The sequence below is a fragment of the Dama dama genome, chromosome 18 (genome assembly GCF_033118175.1).
Source record: "Dama dama isolate Ldn47 chromosome 18, ASM3311817v1, whole genome shotgun sequence".
NCBI classification, from domain to species: domain Eukaryota; kingdom Metazoa; phylum Chordata; class Mammalia; order Artiodactyla; family Cervidae; genus Dama; species Dama dama.
In genome coordinates this window covers 42,628,247-42,646,875 of record NC_083698.1, presented here as the reverse complement: position 1 = coordinate 42,646,875, position 18,629 = coordinate 42,628,247, and the positions used below count along the sequence as shown (strand labels likewise).

Here is an 18,629-nt window from a genome sequence, read left to right as displayed (position 1 = left end):
GCCACTGTGATCTCATGAGTTGCTGGTGGCCTCAACTTTTGAAAGAGAGTAAACACAGAAATCCTTTTAAGAAATGAAGCTTTTCTTTCAGCATGTAATTTGTCTCTTGGACAAATAGAATTGATGATAGGAATAATTTTTCCTTTAATATTGGGAAATTATATAATGATCCATGTTTATGATATTTACTAAAAACACCCAAATATTTAAGCTGTTAGAATGCAATTAAAAGAAGCATGGCTGTGAGCTCCAAGACCCAAATGGCATCAGTTGCTTCCTGTTTCAGTTCAGTTCAGTTCAGTCGCTCAGTCATGTCCAACTCTTTGCAACCCCATGGACTGCAGCACGTCAGGCCTCCCTGTCCATCACCTCCCGGAGTTTACTCAAACTCATGTCCATTGAGTCAATGATGCCACCCAACCGTCTCATCCTCTTTCGTCCCCTTCTCCTCCCGCCTTCAATCTTTCCCAACATCAGGGTCTTTTCAAATCAGTCAGTCCTTCGCATCAGGTGGCCAAAGTATTGGAGTTTCAGCTTCAACATCAGTCCTTCCAATGAATATTCAGAACTGATCTCCTTTAGGATGAACTGGTTGGATCTCCTTGCAGTCCAAGGGACTCTCAAGAGTCTTCTCCAACACCACAGTTCAAAAGCATCAATTCTTTGGCGTTCATCTTTCTTTATAGTCCAACTCTCACATCCATACATGACTACTGGAAAAACCGTAGCCTTGAATGGATGGACCTTTGTGGCAAAGTAATGTCTCTGCTTTTTAATATGCTGTCTAGGTTGGTCATAACTTTCCTTCCAAGGAGTAAGTGTCTCTTAATTTCATGGCTGCAATCACCATCTGCAGTGATTTTGGAGACCCCCAAAATAAAGTCTGTCACTGTTTCCACTGTTTCCCCATCTATTTGCCATGAAGTGATGGGACCAGATGCCATGATCTTGGTTTTCTGAATGTTGAGCTTTAAGCCAACTTTTTCACTCTTCTTCTTCACTTTCATTAAGAGACTCTCTAGTTCTTTGCTTTCTGCCATAAGGTTGGTGTCATCTGCATCTGAGGTTATTGATATTTCTCCCAGCAGTCTTGATTCCAGCTTGTGCTTCATCCGGCCCAGCGTTTCTCATGATGTACTCTGCGTATAAGTTAAATTATCAAGGTGACAATATACAGCCTTGACATACTCCTTTTCCTATTTGGAACCGGTCTGTTGTTCCATGTCCAGTTCTAACTGTTGCTTCCTGACCTGCATACAGGTTTCTCAAGAGGCAGGTCAGCTGGTCTGGTATTCCCGTCTCTTTCAGAATTTTCTATAGTTTATTGTGATCCACACAGTGGAAGGCTTTGGCATAGTCAATAAAGCACAAATAGATGTTTTTCTGGAACTTTCTTGCTTTTCTGATGATCCCATGGATGCTGGAAATTTGATCTCTGGTTCCTCTGCCTTTTCTAACACCCACTTGAACATCTGGAAGTTCATGGTTCACATATTGCTGAAGCCTGGCTTGGAGAATTTTGAGCATTACTTTACTAGCATGTGAGATGAGTGCAATTGTGTGGTACTTTGAACATTCTTTGGGATTGCTTTTCTTTGGGATTGGAATGAAAACTGACCTTTTCCAGTCCTGTGGCCATTGCTGAGTTTTCCAAATTTGCTGGCATATTGAGCGCAGCACATTCACAGCATCATCTTTTAGGCCTCGAAATAGCTCAGCTGGAATTCCATCACCTCCACTAGCTTTGTTCATAGTGATGCTTCCTAAGGTCCACTTGACTTCACATTCCAGCATATCTGGTTCTAGGTGAGTGATCACACCATCATGATTATCTGGGTCATGAAGATCTTTTTTTTTGCTTCCTGTTTAAGTTTACAGACATTTCCCAATCTTCCATTTGAACCTACAGAGTTCAGCAAGTCCTCTGTTGGTAGTGTCATAGGGACAAATTGTTAATTATAATCAGTGACATTCTCTAAGTAATTGTAGATAATGGAAAAAATACATTTAGAATTTGAAAGGGAATTTTCACAGAGTAACTATCTAGTACCAAACATAGATATTTAACATTAGCTGTGTTAAAAAGTTTGGAAAGATACTGATAACTGGTTATTTTCATATTATAGTGGAGATCAGAGTAACTCACACTGAGTGAAAAATAATGAACTATTAAAAAAATATCTCACCCTCCAAAAATGTAAACATATTCCTTAGTAACTTAAACTCTTGCAACTCTGGACCCAGCACCAGCGCACTGGTATGTTAACATATGTGGGCTGAGTGCTTTTGTTCATTTACTCAACAAAGTGTCAGTACATGCTCTTTGTACTTGTATTTTAAATGGATGAATAATAACCTTGTTTAAAGAAACAAGAAAGCATATTTTTCTTTGAAAACTTTGCTACTGAATTTACCTTTTTCATGTTAGATCTCCTCAGTCTTTATGATGTGAATTGATTTGTTGTAAGTTGGATCTCTTTACAGTTGTTTCACATAATAATCCTTCACTATTCTTTGCATAATTATCAGATTTGCACCAATATGAGTTCCTGTATTCATTCAAGTCAATTCCAGTCTTTTTCTTGTAATTCATAGAGATTAGTAAACCATTTCAAGAATAGCACAACTGAGTAAATGGGAAGCTCTACAAGGAACATATTTTTTTTAAATAAATTTTCAAGTATTTCCTAAAAACAATGATTCAGGTTTCTTTTATTTTCAACTATATTAGCTTATCAATTAAAAAATCTATTCTCATCTTCTTTATATAGCCCATGAAATTTTAGTGAAATTACATACCTAATATTCAGGTCATTTAAAAGTAGCATCTTGGAAAACATTTGTCTAAGGAAAGACCTAGAATAACACTAAAGCATTTCATTTTTTATGTAAAGCTTTATATTTTACCAAAACAATCTGTATGGGTCCAGCTACAGAACTTGGAGGATGAGTAACTTTTCAGTAGCACTATCACAAACACTGAAAGGAATCTGGAAAAATAAATTATTAATGCACATTTATGAGTGACTTGGACTCTTATGAACATTTATTCCCTATCTGGTATGAAAAGACTATATTATGCTTTTAAATTTAAAAAATTTTTGGATTTCTCAACTAAAAACCAGTCAGAGTTTGGCATGCTTTCAATCCTAATCCTTTGCTGAAAACATGCTTTTATAAAACATGGAGGCTTTGGCGAAACTCTATCATGATTCTTACATTGTGTTGACTTATTTCACTTTATTTTTTAAAGTAACGTAGAATCTTTATTTTAACTTAGCTATTTAGCATTTCATTTCTTATCTGTGGTTTTTATGGAGTTGACTCATTTTGGTGATGTTTGGCATACTCCTTAAATTACCAAGATACCACTTTAGCTCAATTTCCAATTTAGTTAAGTTACTTTAAATTGTCAGGCTTTACAAAGAACATAGTTTTTCAATTTTTGTGGATCTCAATGACATTAACTTTGTGGGTAAAGATTACAGAGATGTGCTAATATTTTGAACAAGATCTAGAGTTCATTGAAACATGAATCTATTTATTCTTTATGTTACATGTTCTGTTAACAAAGATAGTGATGTTGCCATCTTGCCTAGAATTAATAAAAATTAATAGATATCCAGAATTATGAGTTGGGTTTGTTTGTACATTGCCAGTACTCATGGAACTCCTTGGAGTGATCTGTGAAATCCAACTGCAGGATATGGTATCCCGTGATAACTGTACTTTAATTCTAAGACATCATTGAAAGTTTGGCCTCTAACCATTGCGTGGTTTATAAGAGTTTACAAGTTCTTGGTGGAAACTTCACATTAATCTGAATTGCCCCAACATTTGTGGGAAGACAAATGATTTCATAAGTATCAAGGGTTTCTGTAAACCAAAATGAACTCCTGGTATTCTCAGAAGTGAATTTGTTCTGTGGTGTAGGGTGTACAACTAGATTTTGTGAATCTAGAAATATCCAGATTTGTTAACAGCTCTGTGTTTGGTGAGTCCCTCACAGTGTAAAATTCTGTCCAGCCATTATATATATAGTCTCACCAGTGAAGCTATGTGCATGTGTGCTAAGTTGCTTCAGCCATGTCTGGTTCTTTGTGACCTTTTGGATTGTAGACCACCAACCTTCTCTGTCCATGGGATTCTATAGGGAAGAATACTGGAGTGGGTTGCCACGCCCAGGGGATCTTCCCAACCTATAAATCGAACCTGCATCTGTTAGGTCTCCTGCATTGGCAAGCAGGTTCTTTACCACTAGTGCCACCTGGGAAACCCACTAGTGAAGCTAAATCAAGGACCATGTTATAAAATTCTCCCCCTCAGTCACCTCTCTGAGTACAGAACAACTCCAAGTTGTTGTTGTCTTCCTCTCCCTTCAGTCTCCTCTGACAACTAGCAGGGCCCTCACTCTCAGTGCATCCTCCCCTATGTCTGCCTCTGGTCATCATCTGACCTCGTCTTCTTATCACGATTAAGAGGCATATGGAAGAATTAAGATGTCTTATACTTCTGTTAAACGTGTGTTCTATCCTATTTTCTCCAAAGCCAAAGCCTATTTCTTTAGGAGCATTTTTGTTCTCTCTCATTCTTAGAAGCAAAGCTTCCCAGTTTAAGCCATTTGGCAACTTTATGCGGTAGCTACTGTCAGTCATGCAATTTCAGATTCAAAGGAGTTGTGAAATTGGACCAAAGTTGATAATGGGTGAGGGCAGTCTAGAGTCCTTGGAGAGGCAGAGAATTAGAAACAGACCAACAGAACATTGAGATAAAACATTCAGTCAATCTAGAATGATGAGTCAGTTCAATGGAAAGGAGCAGGAAATGTGTACTTGGAGATAGGCCACTACAAGCATTGGAAGATTGACAAGCTAGGGTCTTTCTTTCTTTTTTTTTTTTTAGATATTTGAAATACAACTTTATTCTGATTCTAAATGAAAAGGAATGGGAATGACAGTAACAAACAAGATTCCACCTCTCAATATTGTCATGTGACTATAGCAGTCTTATATTTGAAACTCAAGGAGGAAACAACTGTGTTCAAAAACACCTAAATATGCAGGTCCAAAAAATAAAGATATTTTTTTCTTAACTGCCACATTCACTCCAAAGCCCATCCACCTCCTTCAGCATCCAAAGATTAAGCACATGTTCTGCTTAGCTATATAATAAAGTGGCAAACACGCTGCACCACTGACATCACAGGACAGTTGCCTATAAAACTAGACTTCTGACGCTGGGCCCCAGCTTCACTTTCTCACAGGTCATCCTCCTCATCCGGGAGAGCAGTTGTCTGAGCAACCTCTAAATCTTGCTTGTACTGTGCTGCCAAGGCTGGGTCCATGACCACCTCTGGCAGGGCAAGAGCAGGCATGGCAACAAACTCCAAGTTAGGGTCTCCAATCAATTTTCTAGCAAGCCAGAGGAAGGGCTTTTCAAAGTTGTAGTTACTTTTGGCAGAAATGTCATAGTACTGAAGATTCTTCTTTCGGTGGAAGACAATTGACTTTGCCTTAACCTTTCTGTCCTTAATATCCACTTTGTTGCCACACAACACAATTGGGATGTTCTCACACACTCGTATCAGATCTCTATGCCAGTTAGGTACATTCTTGTAAGTAACTCTTGATGTTACATCAAACATTATAATGGCACACTGAGCTTGTATATAATACCCATCTCTCAGCCCACCAAATCTCTCCTGACCAGCTGTATCCCATATATTGAACTTAATAGGTCCTCTGTTGGTATGGAACACAAGAGGATGGACCTCAACACCCAAGGTAGCTACATACTTCTTCTCAAATTCACCAGTCAGATGATGCTTCACAAATGTAGTTTTTCCAGTACCACCATCACCAACCAAAACAAGTTTGAACTGAACTTGGGGTTCTCCTTGGGCAGCCATTGTGATATTACTTCCAGAAACGTCTCCACACCCCAAGCTAGGGTCTTTCTGAAGCATGCATTTTATACTTGATAAAGGAAACAGTTAAGACCTTTTTGGCAAATAATTCAGGATCTTAGTAATTCATCCAAAGCAGGTACTAGTATCCAAGTGGGAGTGTAATATATGTTGTTGAACTATATTATACTTCTTCAGGCTACTTAGTCTAATTCTTCTGTGGTCTGTTTATTCTGATAAATTTAGAAAAGGTGGTGAACTTTCTACAAGCTTACAAATTTCTTTTACACTGCATAAAACTAGATTGATGTAGTTGCTTACTGAGAGATGATTAAAGTAAGCTTCCCAGGTCCATTACTTTACTAGATTTTGGACCAAATATATACGTGTATTATACTATACACATGTGACTATTTTTCAAAGAAATGTCTACTTTTCATTTCACCAAGTTTAATGTGTACTATGTTCCTCTTTTTGAGGAAATAATGCTTAGTTATCTCAGACAGTGGGTATATTTTTTAAAAAGCACACCGAGTCTTCCTAACTAGTGATTGAAAACATGATATAAGTTGGTTGAGTTAAATCCAACTGGTTATTAGTTGGGTGTTTAAACTATCCAAACTGCTTATACTAAAGAACTTTAACATTATGAGTTTATTTTGGCATTTTTCAAAGGTTTGGATCTTCAATTATTATTTTCCAAAATATCATAAAATACATTACAACTAAGAAGGAAAATAGCATTCGATTCAATTAAGTATTTACTGAGAGTCTATTACCAGCTTTAGGCTGGTGTCTTCAGCGGGCATATTTTATGTCTTTGAGGAACTTATTTCTTCTTGGGATAAAAGACATATACTTACTGTAGATAACACTTTTACATGCTGTAAAAGTAAGAATTGTATTGTGTGATCAAGACAGTTATTTTTGAAGCTGGCTTTCTGTTAGAATCAGCTGAGGAGGTTTTAAAAGTACAAATTCCAAGTTTCCATTCTCAGAGATTCTGATTCAGAGGATGGTTTCTAAATGGCCCTTCCATGATGATTATTTTGGAGGTGGTTCAGTGAAAAATGTCATGTGCCAAAATAATTTTGTAAGGAAAGATATCAATTTGGATAGACTCCTTAGATTAAAATAGACTAATACATAATATTCTCTTCATTGCATCTAGGCCTTAGTAATCAGAGTAATTTAAAATTGATAGGTAATTTAATTGATGTCTCTGCAGATGTTTTGCTACATTTATCTAACTATTGTACTGACTAGAAAATATTTCTAACTGATAATTGCTCTGTGTGTGTGTGTGTGTGTGTGTTCTCAAATCATGTCTGACTCTTTGCGACCCCATGGACTGTAGCCTGTCAGGCTCCTCTGTCCAGGAAATTTTCTAGGCAAGAATACTGGAGAGGGGTACCATTTCCTCCTCCAGAGGATCTTCCAGACCCAGGGATTGAACCCACATCTCCTATGTTTCCTGCATTGGCAGGTGGATTCTTTACCACTGCAGCACCTGGGAAGCCCCAATTTCCATATATTTTATACTTATTTTAACTTATTTCTCAGTTTCTTTCAAGTTACATATTTCATAAGCATAAGTACTGTTTCCTCCCTGTCTTAATAATTTATCCCATGAATACAGAGACCCCTTTTGGTAAGGTAGCTAATATTGGACACAGTAAAATACTGTGATATCCTAACAAACACAGCAAATAAAAAAACATATTCTTTTGGTCTAAGTTTCTTGTTAGGTGATACAAAATCTCATTTCTTGTCTTCACAGTGAACCTTCTTGAAAAAGTAATCTGTGCAGTAGTTAGGAGAGTTGCCACTGAGGTCAAATTCCCTGGATTTATCTACAGACACCACTTATCACAGTGACTTGATAGATAGATACTAGCATTATTAGGATTATATTTGTCTCTCTTTTAATTGTCTTCTCTCTTAAAAATCTCTCCTTTCTTTATATCCATCCTTTTCTTCTGTGACTTCACCACCTCCTGTGTGATAATGCTTCCCTAATAAATTGCTGAATAGTACAAATCTCCCTTTCGGCGTCTGTTCAGCACTGCTCAATAGAAGTACAGTGGGAGACACAGCTATAATTTTAAATATTCTAGTAGCCAATTTAAATAACAAGACCCCAAATAGGTAAATTTAATAATATAGTTTCACACAGAATATATAAAATATTAAACATTTCAATATAATGTAATCAGTAAGACTTAATGAGATGTTTTCATACTATCTGAAATCTGGTGTGTATTTTACACTTAAGCACATTTTTAATTGAAGTAGTTGATTTACAGTGTTGTGTTAGTTTCTGATGTATAGCAAAATGATTCAGGTGTGTGTTTCTGTGTATATATAAAAATATATATGAGTACATACATATATGTATACTCTTTTCAGATTCTTTTCCACTATAAGTCATTACAAGATATTTTGAATGTAGGACCCTATAGTATATAGTAGGACCTTGTTGTTTATCTATTTTATATACAGTTATACAGCAGTGTTACGGCACATCTTAAATGTTGATCTGCTTGGTCTGTATCAAGATTTTATAAATTTTACAACTGAAAACTAGATTTACATATCCAAGTATTCCATACCTACTTACAAGTCTTCCAATAACTGAGTCAAATATAAAAAAAATATTTTTCTTTAATAGCCACATCCAACTTGACAAAATTTATCCGTTTTTTTTAAAAAGAAGAGCTGATTTAACTTTGATGCAGAAACATATGAGTTTGAAAACTATGTCTGTCTAAGTAAATTCACTTACTCTTGTGTCAGCCTAGTATTATTAACATGAGATTCACAGGGATACTGCATAAATTGAAAAGCAAGATTATCAATATCAACAAGAAATTCTTCAACTTTTTTGCAGACATTTAAAAAAATTGCCAGTTGCAATTAACATTTGCATATTGATCATATTAGGGAAATATGTAAAATCATTATTTGCTTGTATATTAGAAGTTTCAGTTTCATCATGAATAATCTTAACTCTTCCAACTACTTTACAAGTAAACTGACTATCCTTGAAGTTTCAAATTCAGTACACTCATATATAGTGTGATGTTGGTGAGGGAACATATATCCATGTGCCATGTTTTTGTCATTGGTTATTGGATAATTGGCAGTTATTCCTTTGTTTCAAAAAAATCTTAAGAGTTGACAGTTCAGTGAATCCTTGTAAAACTCTTCTGGGACTTAACCAATAACCATTGGAATAAAACACAAAATCATTAAATTTTCTTTTTTTTTTTTCTTTTGGATTCTGTAAACTAGTGATGATTCAGGACATTTGCATGTATATACTAATAATTGTATCTATGACACTTCCCATTGAATCTGTGTTAAAAACTGAGGACAAACATTTTCAACATATATAATACTTCGGATGCACTAAGACAAACACCTCTAGTTTGAAATTACAAACTACAAACTTAACTGTGTGGATTTTTCATCTAACATAACTGAAGCATTGATCATTGTGATAGAGACTAATTTTTTTAATACCTAGCTGAATTTCTTCTTTAATGAATGTAAAAGATGTTAAAATATCTGTTATGGTTCTAATTTTTAGATAGTGAATTGGCAACATTTCTTCCTAGATTTAGAAGTCCACTGAGAAAAAAAAAAAATTACCAAAGTGTCAGTTGGCCAGTATCCCTTATTTCCTAACTCTTACCAGAGTGCCCGTTCTTAAAATGCATATTTGAACAGGTACTCCTTTGCTGATAAATGTTCAGGCGATCATCATGCTTTCATAGTAAAATCCAAACTCCTTAACATTCAGTTTCACAATCTTGGCCTTCCAATCTTCCCAACTTTGCTTTACTACCCCCTCCTCCGAAACTTTGTTCACATCATGCTGAAATAGTTGTGGTTGCTCCAAAAGATCATTCTCTCTTACTTCTCAGGGCCATTTCACTTTCACTCCAGAAAGAAACACCTCTTCTCTCTCCTACCCACGCCTGTCTTCCTCCTGCTAGTCTTTCACAACTCAGCAACCTCTCCTGACCACTGTCTTCTCCTGGGAAGCCTAGAATTAGTGCCCTTCGTTTGTGCCCTTCTCACCCTATGACCTCTGAACACTATCCCATAGCACTTATTACACTGTACTGTACTTATCTCCACCAGATGGTAAGCTCTTTGAGGGCAAGGAGGGTGCTTTTTGTCCCTATACTACCCCACACTGAGAATGGCCCATGGTACGTAATGGGTGCTCACGTTACATTCGTAGTGTAAGTTTCAAGGAATACCTGGCTAAATTTGTATGATAAGTAACTATCCTGTATGTAAGGGGTTCTACTTTTCACTTTAGGAATAATGCATGACTTTTAAATATAACAACTAACTAGTGAGTTGGACCTCTTATTTTAGGATGTTAATTGACATTTTCTTCTTAGTCCTCTAGAAAGTTCTATCTAGCTCTTTATTTGTTTAGTATGACTTAAGTTTTATAACCATATTTGTAATTGTTTATTAATGGATTTTGCTTTTGCTGCTAATAAATCATCTTTCCATTTTTCTCTTTTGGTCCAGCTCCAACAGAGGCCACTGTGCATCCGCATCTAGGTGAGTGTTTGAGGCTCCAGGGTCCCTGACCTCAGTGCTAGATCTACTTGTTTCAGTCCTTTGCTGTGTGAGCAAGGGATACAGAGATGAGGAACCTCTCTGCCCTCTCTGATTCGCTGATCATTCATTGAAATCAGACTCAGGTCCAGATTATGCTTTAACCTGAGACTTCATTGAGGAGGTGATCCAGAAGCCCAGTTTGGGCTAATGGAAGGACTTTTGAACCTGTTGCTACATTTATCCTTAGAATCCAGTTGGATCTGATCTTTTGACATAGGGTTCTAATACTGAATTTTCCCCTAAGCCTCTACCCATTGTGAATAGTAGAGCATGGAGGCAATAGGCAAGGAGCTTTGAGTGTGAAAGATGTGAGATAAACTGAGTGTGAAAGCAGATCTGAGATATCTGCTTAAACTAGTGTTGTTGTTGTTCAATTGCCAAGTTGTGTTCGACTCTTCACAGCCACAAGGACTGCAACACACCAGGCTTCCCTGTTCCCTCACCATCTCCCAGAGTTTGCCCAAATTCATGTCTATTGAATCAGTGATGCCATCCAACCATCTCATCTTCTGTCAACCTCTTTTCCTTCTGCCTTCAGTCTTTCCAGCATCAGGGTCTTTTCCAATGAGTCAGCCATTCGCATCAGGTGGCTAGAGTATTGGCTTAAACTAGCACTGGCTTGTAAAAAGAGAGATAATTTGGCCATTTCTTCAAAAACTAAAATGAGATTGTCTAAATAACTGGGTGCTTTGTTTAATAGCACCATGTAAAGTTGCCTCCTCTCATTTTTCTCATGATCTTTTCATTCTGACATGTATTTAGTGGGCTGCAGTTCTTGAGGCAAGATTGTACAGTGTTAATAGTACAGATTCTGGAGCCAAATAAACTGGATTTATTTCACCTCTGCCACTTGCTTGCATGATGTTATTGGGCAAGTTACTTAATCTCTCTATGCCTGTTTCCTCACCTATAAAATGGAAGTAATGATAGTAACTACCTCCTATGGTTGTTATGAGGATTAAATGAATTTGTATGTGTATATATATATATATATATATATATATATACACATACATATATATATATATATGTATTTTTAATAATAATGTTTGGAAAGAAGGCAATACATGAACAAATAACCATAGAGACTGACCCATGCCTCTGTAAAAAATCTCTGGAAAGCAAATGACCTTTAAGAGTTAAATTTCTCATATATGATAGTGAAGACTGATTTTAAAAGCAGTTTCCTACACACACTATTTAATAAGAATGAAAAGAAATCATCCTAGCTGGCTCTAGCCTTTTCAGCTGTCTGTCACTGTGGGACTTGCAGATGGGTCAGTATTTGTCTCTTGGGCTTGCTTTCTCTTTCAACCTATAAACCCAATTAATTTATTTTTCTCTTTGGAAAATCTGCCTTGAGAAGCTCTACTTTTATGTAATGCTACAGCTTGGGGCTCTTCTTCTTTGGCAGATGAACGCAAGCACTTAGAAGCATGCCTTCTGGCAGCTGAGGCAGGCTGGTGACCCACAGTGGCCCAGCCGCATCTCAGCCATATTGGGTATTTGAGAGAAAGGTACCCTGTAGGCATTTCAGACACTGCATCTAATCGCTCAGGGGAATCATTAAATCACTCCCAAGCACAGAAGACATCACAGTGTTCTCTCCAGTGTAAATCCATATTCTCCCTGTTGTCGAGCCTAAGGCTTTGAGTCTGAATAGCCATTTCTTTCAATACATGCTGATTCACTGGTTTTCCCGACTTCGTTATGTGCTTACCTACTGGCATACCTGGTATAAAGAGGGTGAGGGTGCCTGCAGGTGGCATTGTCACCAAAGAGAATTTGCAAGTGAACTTTCTGGTATTTGGAGGTGATATTTAATTCCTCAATCAGTTCAATAAATTATATACAAGTGAACCCCCCAAAAGAGTAAAATATCACTTTTGGAAAAAATAAAAATTTTTGGTTATGTTTTATTAAACAGATCATATGATTTTTATTTTTTTAAAAAGCATGTGCAGAATGGTCTGAACAAAATTATATAGACCCAGAGAATTTATACTAGCTGAAACAAATTACCCAAGCAAACCATGGGAATCAGATGAGAAGATTTTCAAGCACCAAATTAATTTTTTACAATTTGTGTAGAAATAATTACCATTTCTCATACAACCTTAGAAATGAGTCTGCTTACATTGTAGCTGGCCATTGTTTTTACTTGTCCATCCTCTATTCAGTGGAAATATTACATACTCCACAGATTATGAAAACATTCTTTGCTCTTGGCATGGCCTGAGTTCTTCTGTAGCTTAAAAAGAAGTATTTAATACAATCTCGAGGGTAACAATAATATATTTAAGACTATGGATGGTTTTCTGCCATTCCTCCTGACTTCTAACATGACTTTATTTAGAAGTTTTACTTACTTGTGTAGATAATTTCTCCTATGCAGCTCTGAAGGGGGAAATGTTAACAATTTGAAACACATTAAATTTAAAAAATGAGTGAATATAGGGAATGAGAAAAAGCAAGTCAGGGCAAGATGGGTAGTAAGAAAGAGAAGAGGAGATGGGTTAGTAAATAATAGCAATGTTAGCTAACAACAAATAGCCACAATGTTCTGTTCCCTTCAATGCTCTAAAGTGAGTTAGGCACTGACTTAATTCTGGATGTGTTGAGCTGTGAGGGGCAAGTCTTATATGACCTCTCCTTGTAGGCTAGTGCCAACCTTGGTCTTCCCACCTCTGTGACCTGGGTGACATTTTGGTAGGGTTCTCTTTGGGGGCTCTGGTTTCCAGACTTCTAAACAGCAGAGTTATTCTTTTACTTAGTAGTTTAGGGGCACAGCAAATGCAATCAACTACTTGTTTAAACTTCAATTTTAGTTTAAAATACTGTTATTTCTCATAAATGTGGCGTGTTGACTCTTTTGCATAGCTAAGTCTATTGTTTAGTGTAACCCTTCTCTAAATCTTTGTTCTTCCTTTAGCTGAAATTCATAGTGACAGTATTATCCTACGAGATGACTTTGACTCCTACCACCAAAAGGAATTGAATCCAAACATATGGTAAGTTAAAGGATCATGCCTCACTTTGGTCTGTATAAAAGGCAAAAAAAAAAAAATTATGCTTCCTTGGAGTAGTTACATAAAATTAAAATGCTCTTTAGCTCTAAGTTATCAGTGAGAGTTGTTCAACTAAGGAACTGGGATTAATGTCACCTAGAGTATGTCTATTGTCTATTCCTGACTTCTTTAAGAACTGAATCTAGGTATCCCTCAAAGCCATAGGTGTGGTCAGTTTTTTTCAGTAGTACAAGTTATTTACATAGAAAAAAATGTGCCTTATTATGTCTGATCATTGCATTTATTGTTAAAGAAAAGAAGGGAAATGACTTATCTGAAACTGACAGATTATTTGAGTCATACTTCCAAATAACTTCTGTGTTATTGGATTACCGCATTTGTACTCCAGTTTTTCCTTCCAAAGCTGTTTAGAGACCACCATATGGGATTTTGGAAGGCAAAGAAAGAATTAACCAAAACGTATACATTAGAAACTTGTTGAATACATAAATGGATGCATGAATTTGTTGGCAGTTTGTTGTATTTTTCTGACTTTGGAGAAATGAGTCTATCCATTGAGAGCTATAGTCAATCTGCATAATTTGAGAGAATATCTGAATATGTTATTTTCTGTGTACTAAATGTTTTGTGTACTTGAATAAGAGTTCAAGATAAATTAGAAGCTCTAATGTAATCAGGTTGTAACCAAAACCCAAGCAATATTCAAGACTACAAAGAGAATAACCACTTTATCCTCAAATGTCTGCATATGATATTAATTTCTTTTTCCTTATTTTCACTGTTCAACAAATATCAAACAATAATTATTTTATTTATATAGTACATTAAAAAGGAATGTGGTTCCTTCTTTTGAGTAGCTTATAGTTCAGTAGAGGAGACACCTAAAACACATTTTTAAAAAGCTTATAATTCAGGATAGAAATCCTTGAGTGTAATAGAAGGTTATAAATAACATACTACAGTTCTAGAAAGAAAGGCTGGCTCTAGTGAGAGTTTCTTGGAGAAAGTGGTCCTTAACCTGAGCATTGAAGATGACATATAGGTTTAGAGAGTGTTGATGCTTAAATACAAACAGGAACTTATGTCTTTTTTAGAAAGAAATATAGATTTAGAGAGTATAAGTATACAAAAAAATCAGACTAGACAGAGACATAAAGTCTTATGATTCATATGCCATTAAAGAGATAATTTATCAAAAAGATTTCACTTACCTCTGAACATGTTCTAAATGTAAATTTCTTAAAATTAGTTGAAAATCGTTATTAAGGAAAAGCCAAAAACTTTCGAAGCACTACTTCTACCCAAGAAAAATTTTCTCATCCTCCTAACATTTGGCTTTTTTATATCCCATTAATATAGATGTTATTAGATGATTTGTTTCTTTCAGGGCGAGTTCATTTGTGTCAAGCTACTTCATTTTCTTCAGTGAGTTTTCTTGACAAATACAAAATGTGACTTTTATGTGGTCCAAATTCTGTTATTTTTGAAATCAATAAAACATGATTGATTTTGCTTCACCCATTTTCATGACTGATCTGGTAGATGCTTTCTTGACCGAAGTTATAGATTTTGTGTCCCACTTACTTAACCTATGGTTTTTCCTCCTGTTTTCTAAAACCTCTTATTAACTTTAAAAAGCCATGTACTTCTGTCTTCTATCAAATATACTTCAGAGTAATTTTACTTTATCCCTTATTGACCACAATCTCCTTCATCTAGTCTCTTTACAATTAAAAAACAATAGTAACAACCTAGGAAGTTCTCATCATTTGAGAGATGGCTTTGTTGAATATAAGTGGCAGAGGTTCTGAAATCAGGTCTGTCTGGGTGGACTTTCAAGCTAGCTACTTGCCAGCTGGGTATCTAAGAATAGTACAAAACTTCCTTCACCTCTCTGAGCCACATTTCTTGTCAATGAAAGTGAGCCGAGTATTTTCCTAACACCATTGTCTTAAAGTTTGATGAACCTGAAAAGGTCTGGCACATCTCCTAATGTATTGTTGCTGCTCAGTACAAATCAGTTCCCTCTCTCCCTCTCTTATTCTCTGTCTCCTACTCTACCTTTTTGTCTCCCTCCTTCCTTCCCTTTCTGTCTTTCTCCTATGGTATAGTTGCATGTTGGTCTACTTGCCTACCCTTGAGCTCAGGTATGATCCCAAATCATTATTATTAAAATATTTTTCAGTCAATTTATGTAAATAATTCCCCAAGTCTTCCCTTACTGTATTCAGATCAAAAACAGACTTCAAATTAATTATATCTATGTTATTTAATATATATTAATGAAAATACAGTAGAATTATAGAGAAGGGAGAAACAAAGAGTGTTAAATATCTTAACCCCCCTTAAAGTAGACATGAGCTCCCTAAAGTTAAAAACCAATACAATCAGATATTCCAGTGAGGTATTTCCAATAACATAACAAAGATCTCTCTTGCTTTGGGCCAACATAGGCAGTTTTCAGGCTTCCCTGGTAGCTCAGTTGGTAAAGAATCCAACTGCATTGCAGGAGACCCAGGAAGATCCCCTGGAAAAGGAAATGGCAGCCCCCTCCAGTATTCTTGCCTGGAGAATCCATGGACAGAGCCCTTGGAGGGCTACAGTCCATGGTGTTGCCATGACTTGGCAACTAAACCACCACCACTACCAGGCAGATTCACTCTCCCAGAATCTGTTTTCTTGGTATACATACTGACTTGTGAGTTTTGTCCCTTATGATATTGTCTTTGATTTTCTTTACCCCAATTAGAAGCCACTGAGCAGCTTTGTGAAAACCAGGAAGGGGAATCCTTACTGACAACCCATAACTTTATGCCATTGGCACACACCACCGGATAGAAAGAAGCTCAGGGTGTACTGCTTTGGGGCAAATTCCCAAGGCTCAATATATCACTCAATAATTTGTCACAAGAGAAAAGCACTCTGCTTTTATGAGCATGTTTCTTCCATGGAGTTTGAAAATCATCATGTGCATTATTTAACTTTCAATTTTTAAGGACAAGCCAAAGGAAAAATTAAGAAACTACAGTCCCATCTGTGCAATGATGGGGAGAGAGATCAGTTTAAATTTAGTCACTCATACTTTATTTGCTTCCATTGACTTCATCTAGTAAAATCAACTTTTTTCCCCACTTCATTTCATATTATTATTGATATCTAAATTTATTATCTCCTGTACAAATGACTGTACACAAAAAACAAGGAGCATAAAATGATATTACTATTATAATGAATGAATGTACCAGCCAAGTTATTATTCCAAGTGTATGGCAGTGATTGGACTAGAACCAAGAAACTTTTTTACATCAACTCAGTATTGAATCTGTCTCTCTGCTTAGTTTAAATATTAGATTTGATTTTAAAATTAATAAATGTACTTAGTGAAAAGTTTGATTATATTAAAAATAATAAAAATAAACCTTCTTCCCACACTAGATCTATATTCCTTCCCTCTAGAGGCATCAGCTGTTACCAGTTTCTGTCAGTCCTTCCAGAAATTGTTTAGGCTTACACAAGTGTCACAGTTATGAATTCTGTCCACAAAATTGGGTATCAGAGAAATAAAACTATCTTTATTCTTTTTTTTTAACTCAATTTCTTTTCATTGTGTCCCTTCTACCAGTAGTGAAAACTTAATTTTGGTCAACTTTAGCTTCCTTTCTCCCATTTTTCTGGTGTTGTAGCTAAGTATCAGAGAGCTTATTAGTTCAAAGGCAAGGGGTAGGGTGGGGACACACCTCTTATTCCCCAGTCCTCTGTCCCTGTGGATATCCACTGAATCCTCCCTGTCTCATCTAGTTTTTGGTGACTGGTCCACACAAGTAGCCTTCTCACCCATCCTAATCACTCACTCCTTGATGACGATTGCTGCATTTGATCCCTGCTTGAAGCCATGACAACTTCTGTTGCTCCTGGGCCTGGGCTGTCAATGTCTCTGTGATGCTCTGCTGTGCTCTCATGCCACTGTGGTCTTTCTGCCTCCCTGAGATGCAGAGTATAGAGTCCTCCTGTGCTTTGACCCCCCCGAGGGGGTCTCCCTATGGCGCTGCCAGAGAAGTGGGCTGTTATCTCCCATTCTCTCAGCCATTTCTGTTTGCTTTGTTCAAATAAAAAATGAGAAGTAAAGTTACAAGTGAACAGCAAAACCCTTTCATGGGAATATAGTGACACCTCAGGCTTGATGAGAGTGAGGCTTCTCCACCTTAACTTTGCCCTGATGCAGGGCCACATGCAGGTAGACCTCTGGATCACAACAACAACCTCGTCAGGTCAAATGTACCATTGAACCCAAGAGAGTGAGAGAAAGAATGTAGACAGAGCAACACTGACTTACCAGCACTGTTGATAGTTCTCCATTATCAAGTGTGTTCAGTGTGATTACACTCCTGATGATGAAGATGGTCAGTAGAGTCTTGTTCTGATCAAGACAACCCTATATCCAAAAAGAAAAAAGAAAAGAAAACATAGGAAGGACAACCTCTTATAACTAAATTTAGAAGGAAAGTAAAGACCTACAAATACACTCTATCTCAACATTTCACTTAAGCATGTTATACTTGTGTCTCAACTACCTTTTTTATAGTTTCTTTTTATGAATTAATTATTTTAGTATCATATAAACACTGTCAGTATTCCATATGAATGGTGAGAAATCTTGATTTTTTTTTAATTAAAAAGAACTACACCTAATAGCAAAAAAACTTGTAACATCCCAGGTACCCATAAACAGGAGAATGGATAAAATAGTGATACATTCATACAGTGGCATGCTATTCAGAAATAAAAAGGAATAAATTATTGATAGCTGAAACAACATGGTTGAATTTCAAAAATATGTTGAATGGAAGAAGCCAGATCCAAAATAATTCTTACTGTGTGATCCTCCTTACATGAAATCTAGACTAGATGATATTATCAAAAGTGCTAGTAATTAGATTAGTGATTGTTTCAGGGATGGGGAATTGACTGGGAAGGAGCATGAGGAAATTTCTGGGGTGATTAATGCATTATATATAGTATTATGAGAGCGTGGGTTACATAGATGTATA

General features: G+C 36.4%; 2 protein-coding genes across 2 annotated transcripts in view; one reads left to right on the top strand and one right to left on the bottom strand.

Annotated features, from left to right (window-relative positions):
• Positions 1 to 18,629, top strand: part of RELN (reelin) — a 536,272-nt gene that overhangs the window by 242,870 nt on the left and 274,773 nt on the right. Inside the window, exons 5-6 of the mRNA XM_061165186.1 lie at positions 10,460 to 10,492; positions 13,485 to 13,563. Coding sequence (XP_061021169.1) covers positions 10,460 to 10,492; positions 13,485 to 13,563 — 112 coding nt within the window. The remainder of the gene's footprint in view (positions 1 to 10,459; positions 10,493 to 13,484; positions 13,564 to 18,629) is intronic.
• On the bottom strand, positions 5,115 to 5,908 carry LOC133072799 (GTP-binding nuclear protein Ran-like). The gene has a single exon (XM_061166340.1). It carries the CDS (start codon positions 5,906 to 5,908, stop codon positions 5,258 to 5,260), a length of 651 nt encoding a protein of 216 aa, XP_061022323.1. The 3' UTR covers positions 5,115 to 5,257.

What these genes read in the sequence shown, in the direction of transcription:
- LOC133072799 (XM_061166340.1), bottom strand. Translation starts at nt 5,908, where the DNA reads ATGGCTGCCCAAGGAGAACCCCAAGTTCAGTTCAAACTTGTTTTGGTT.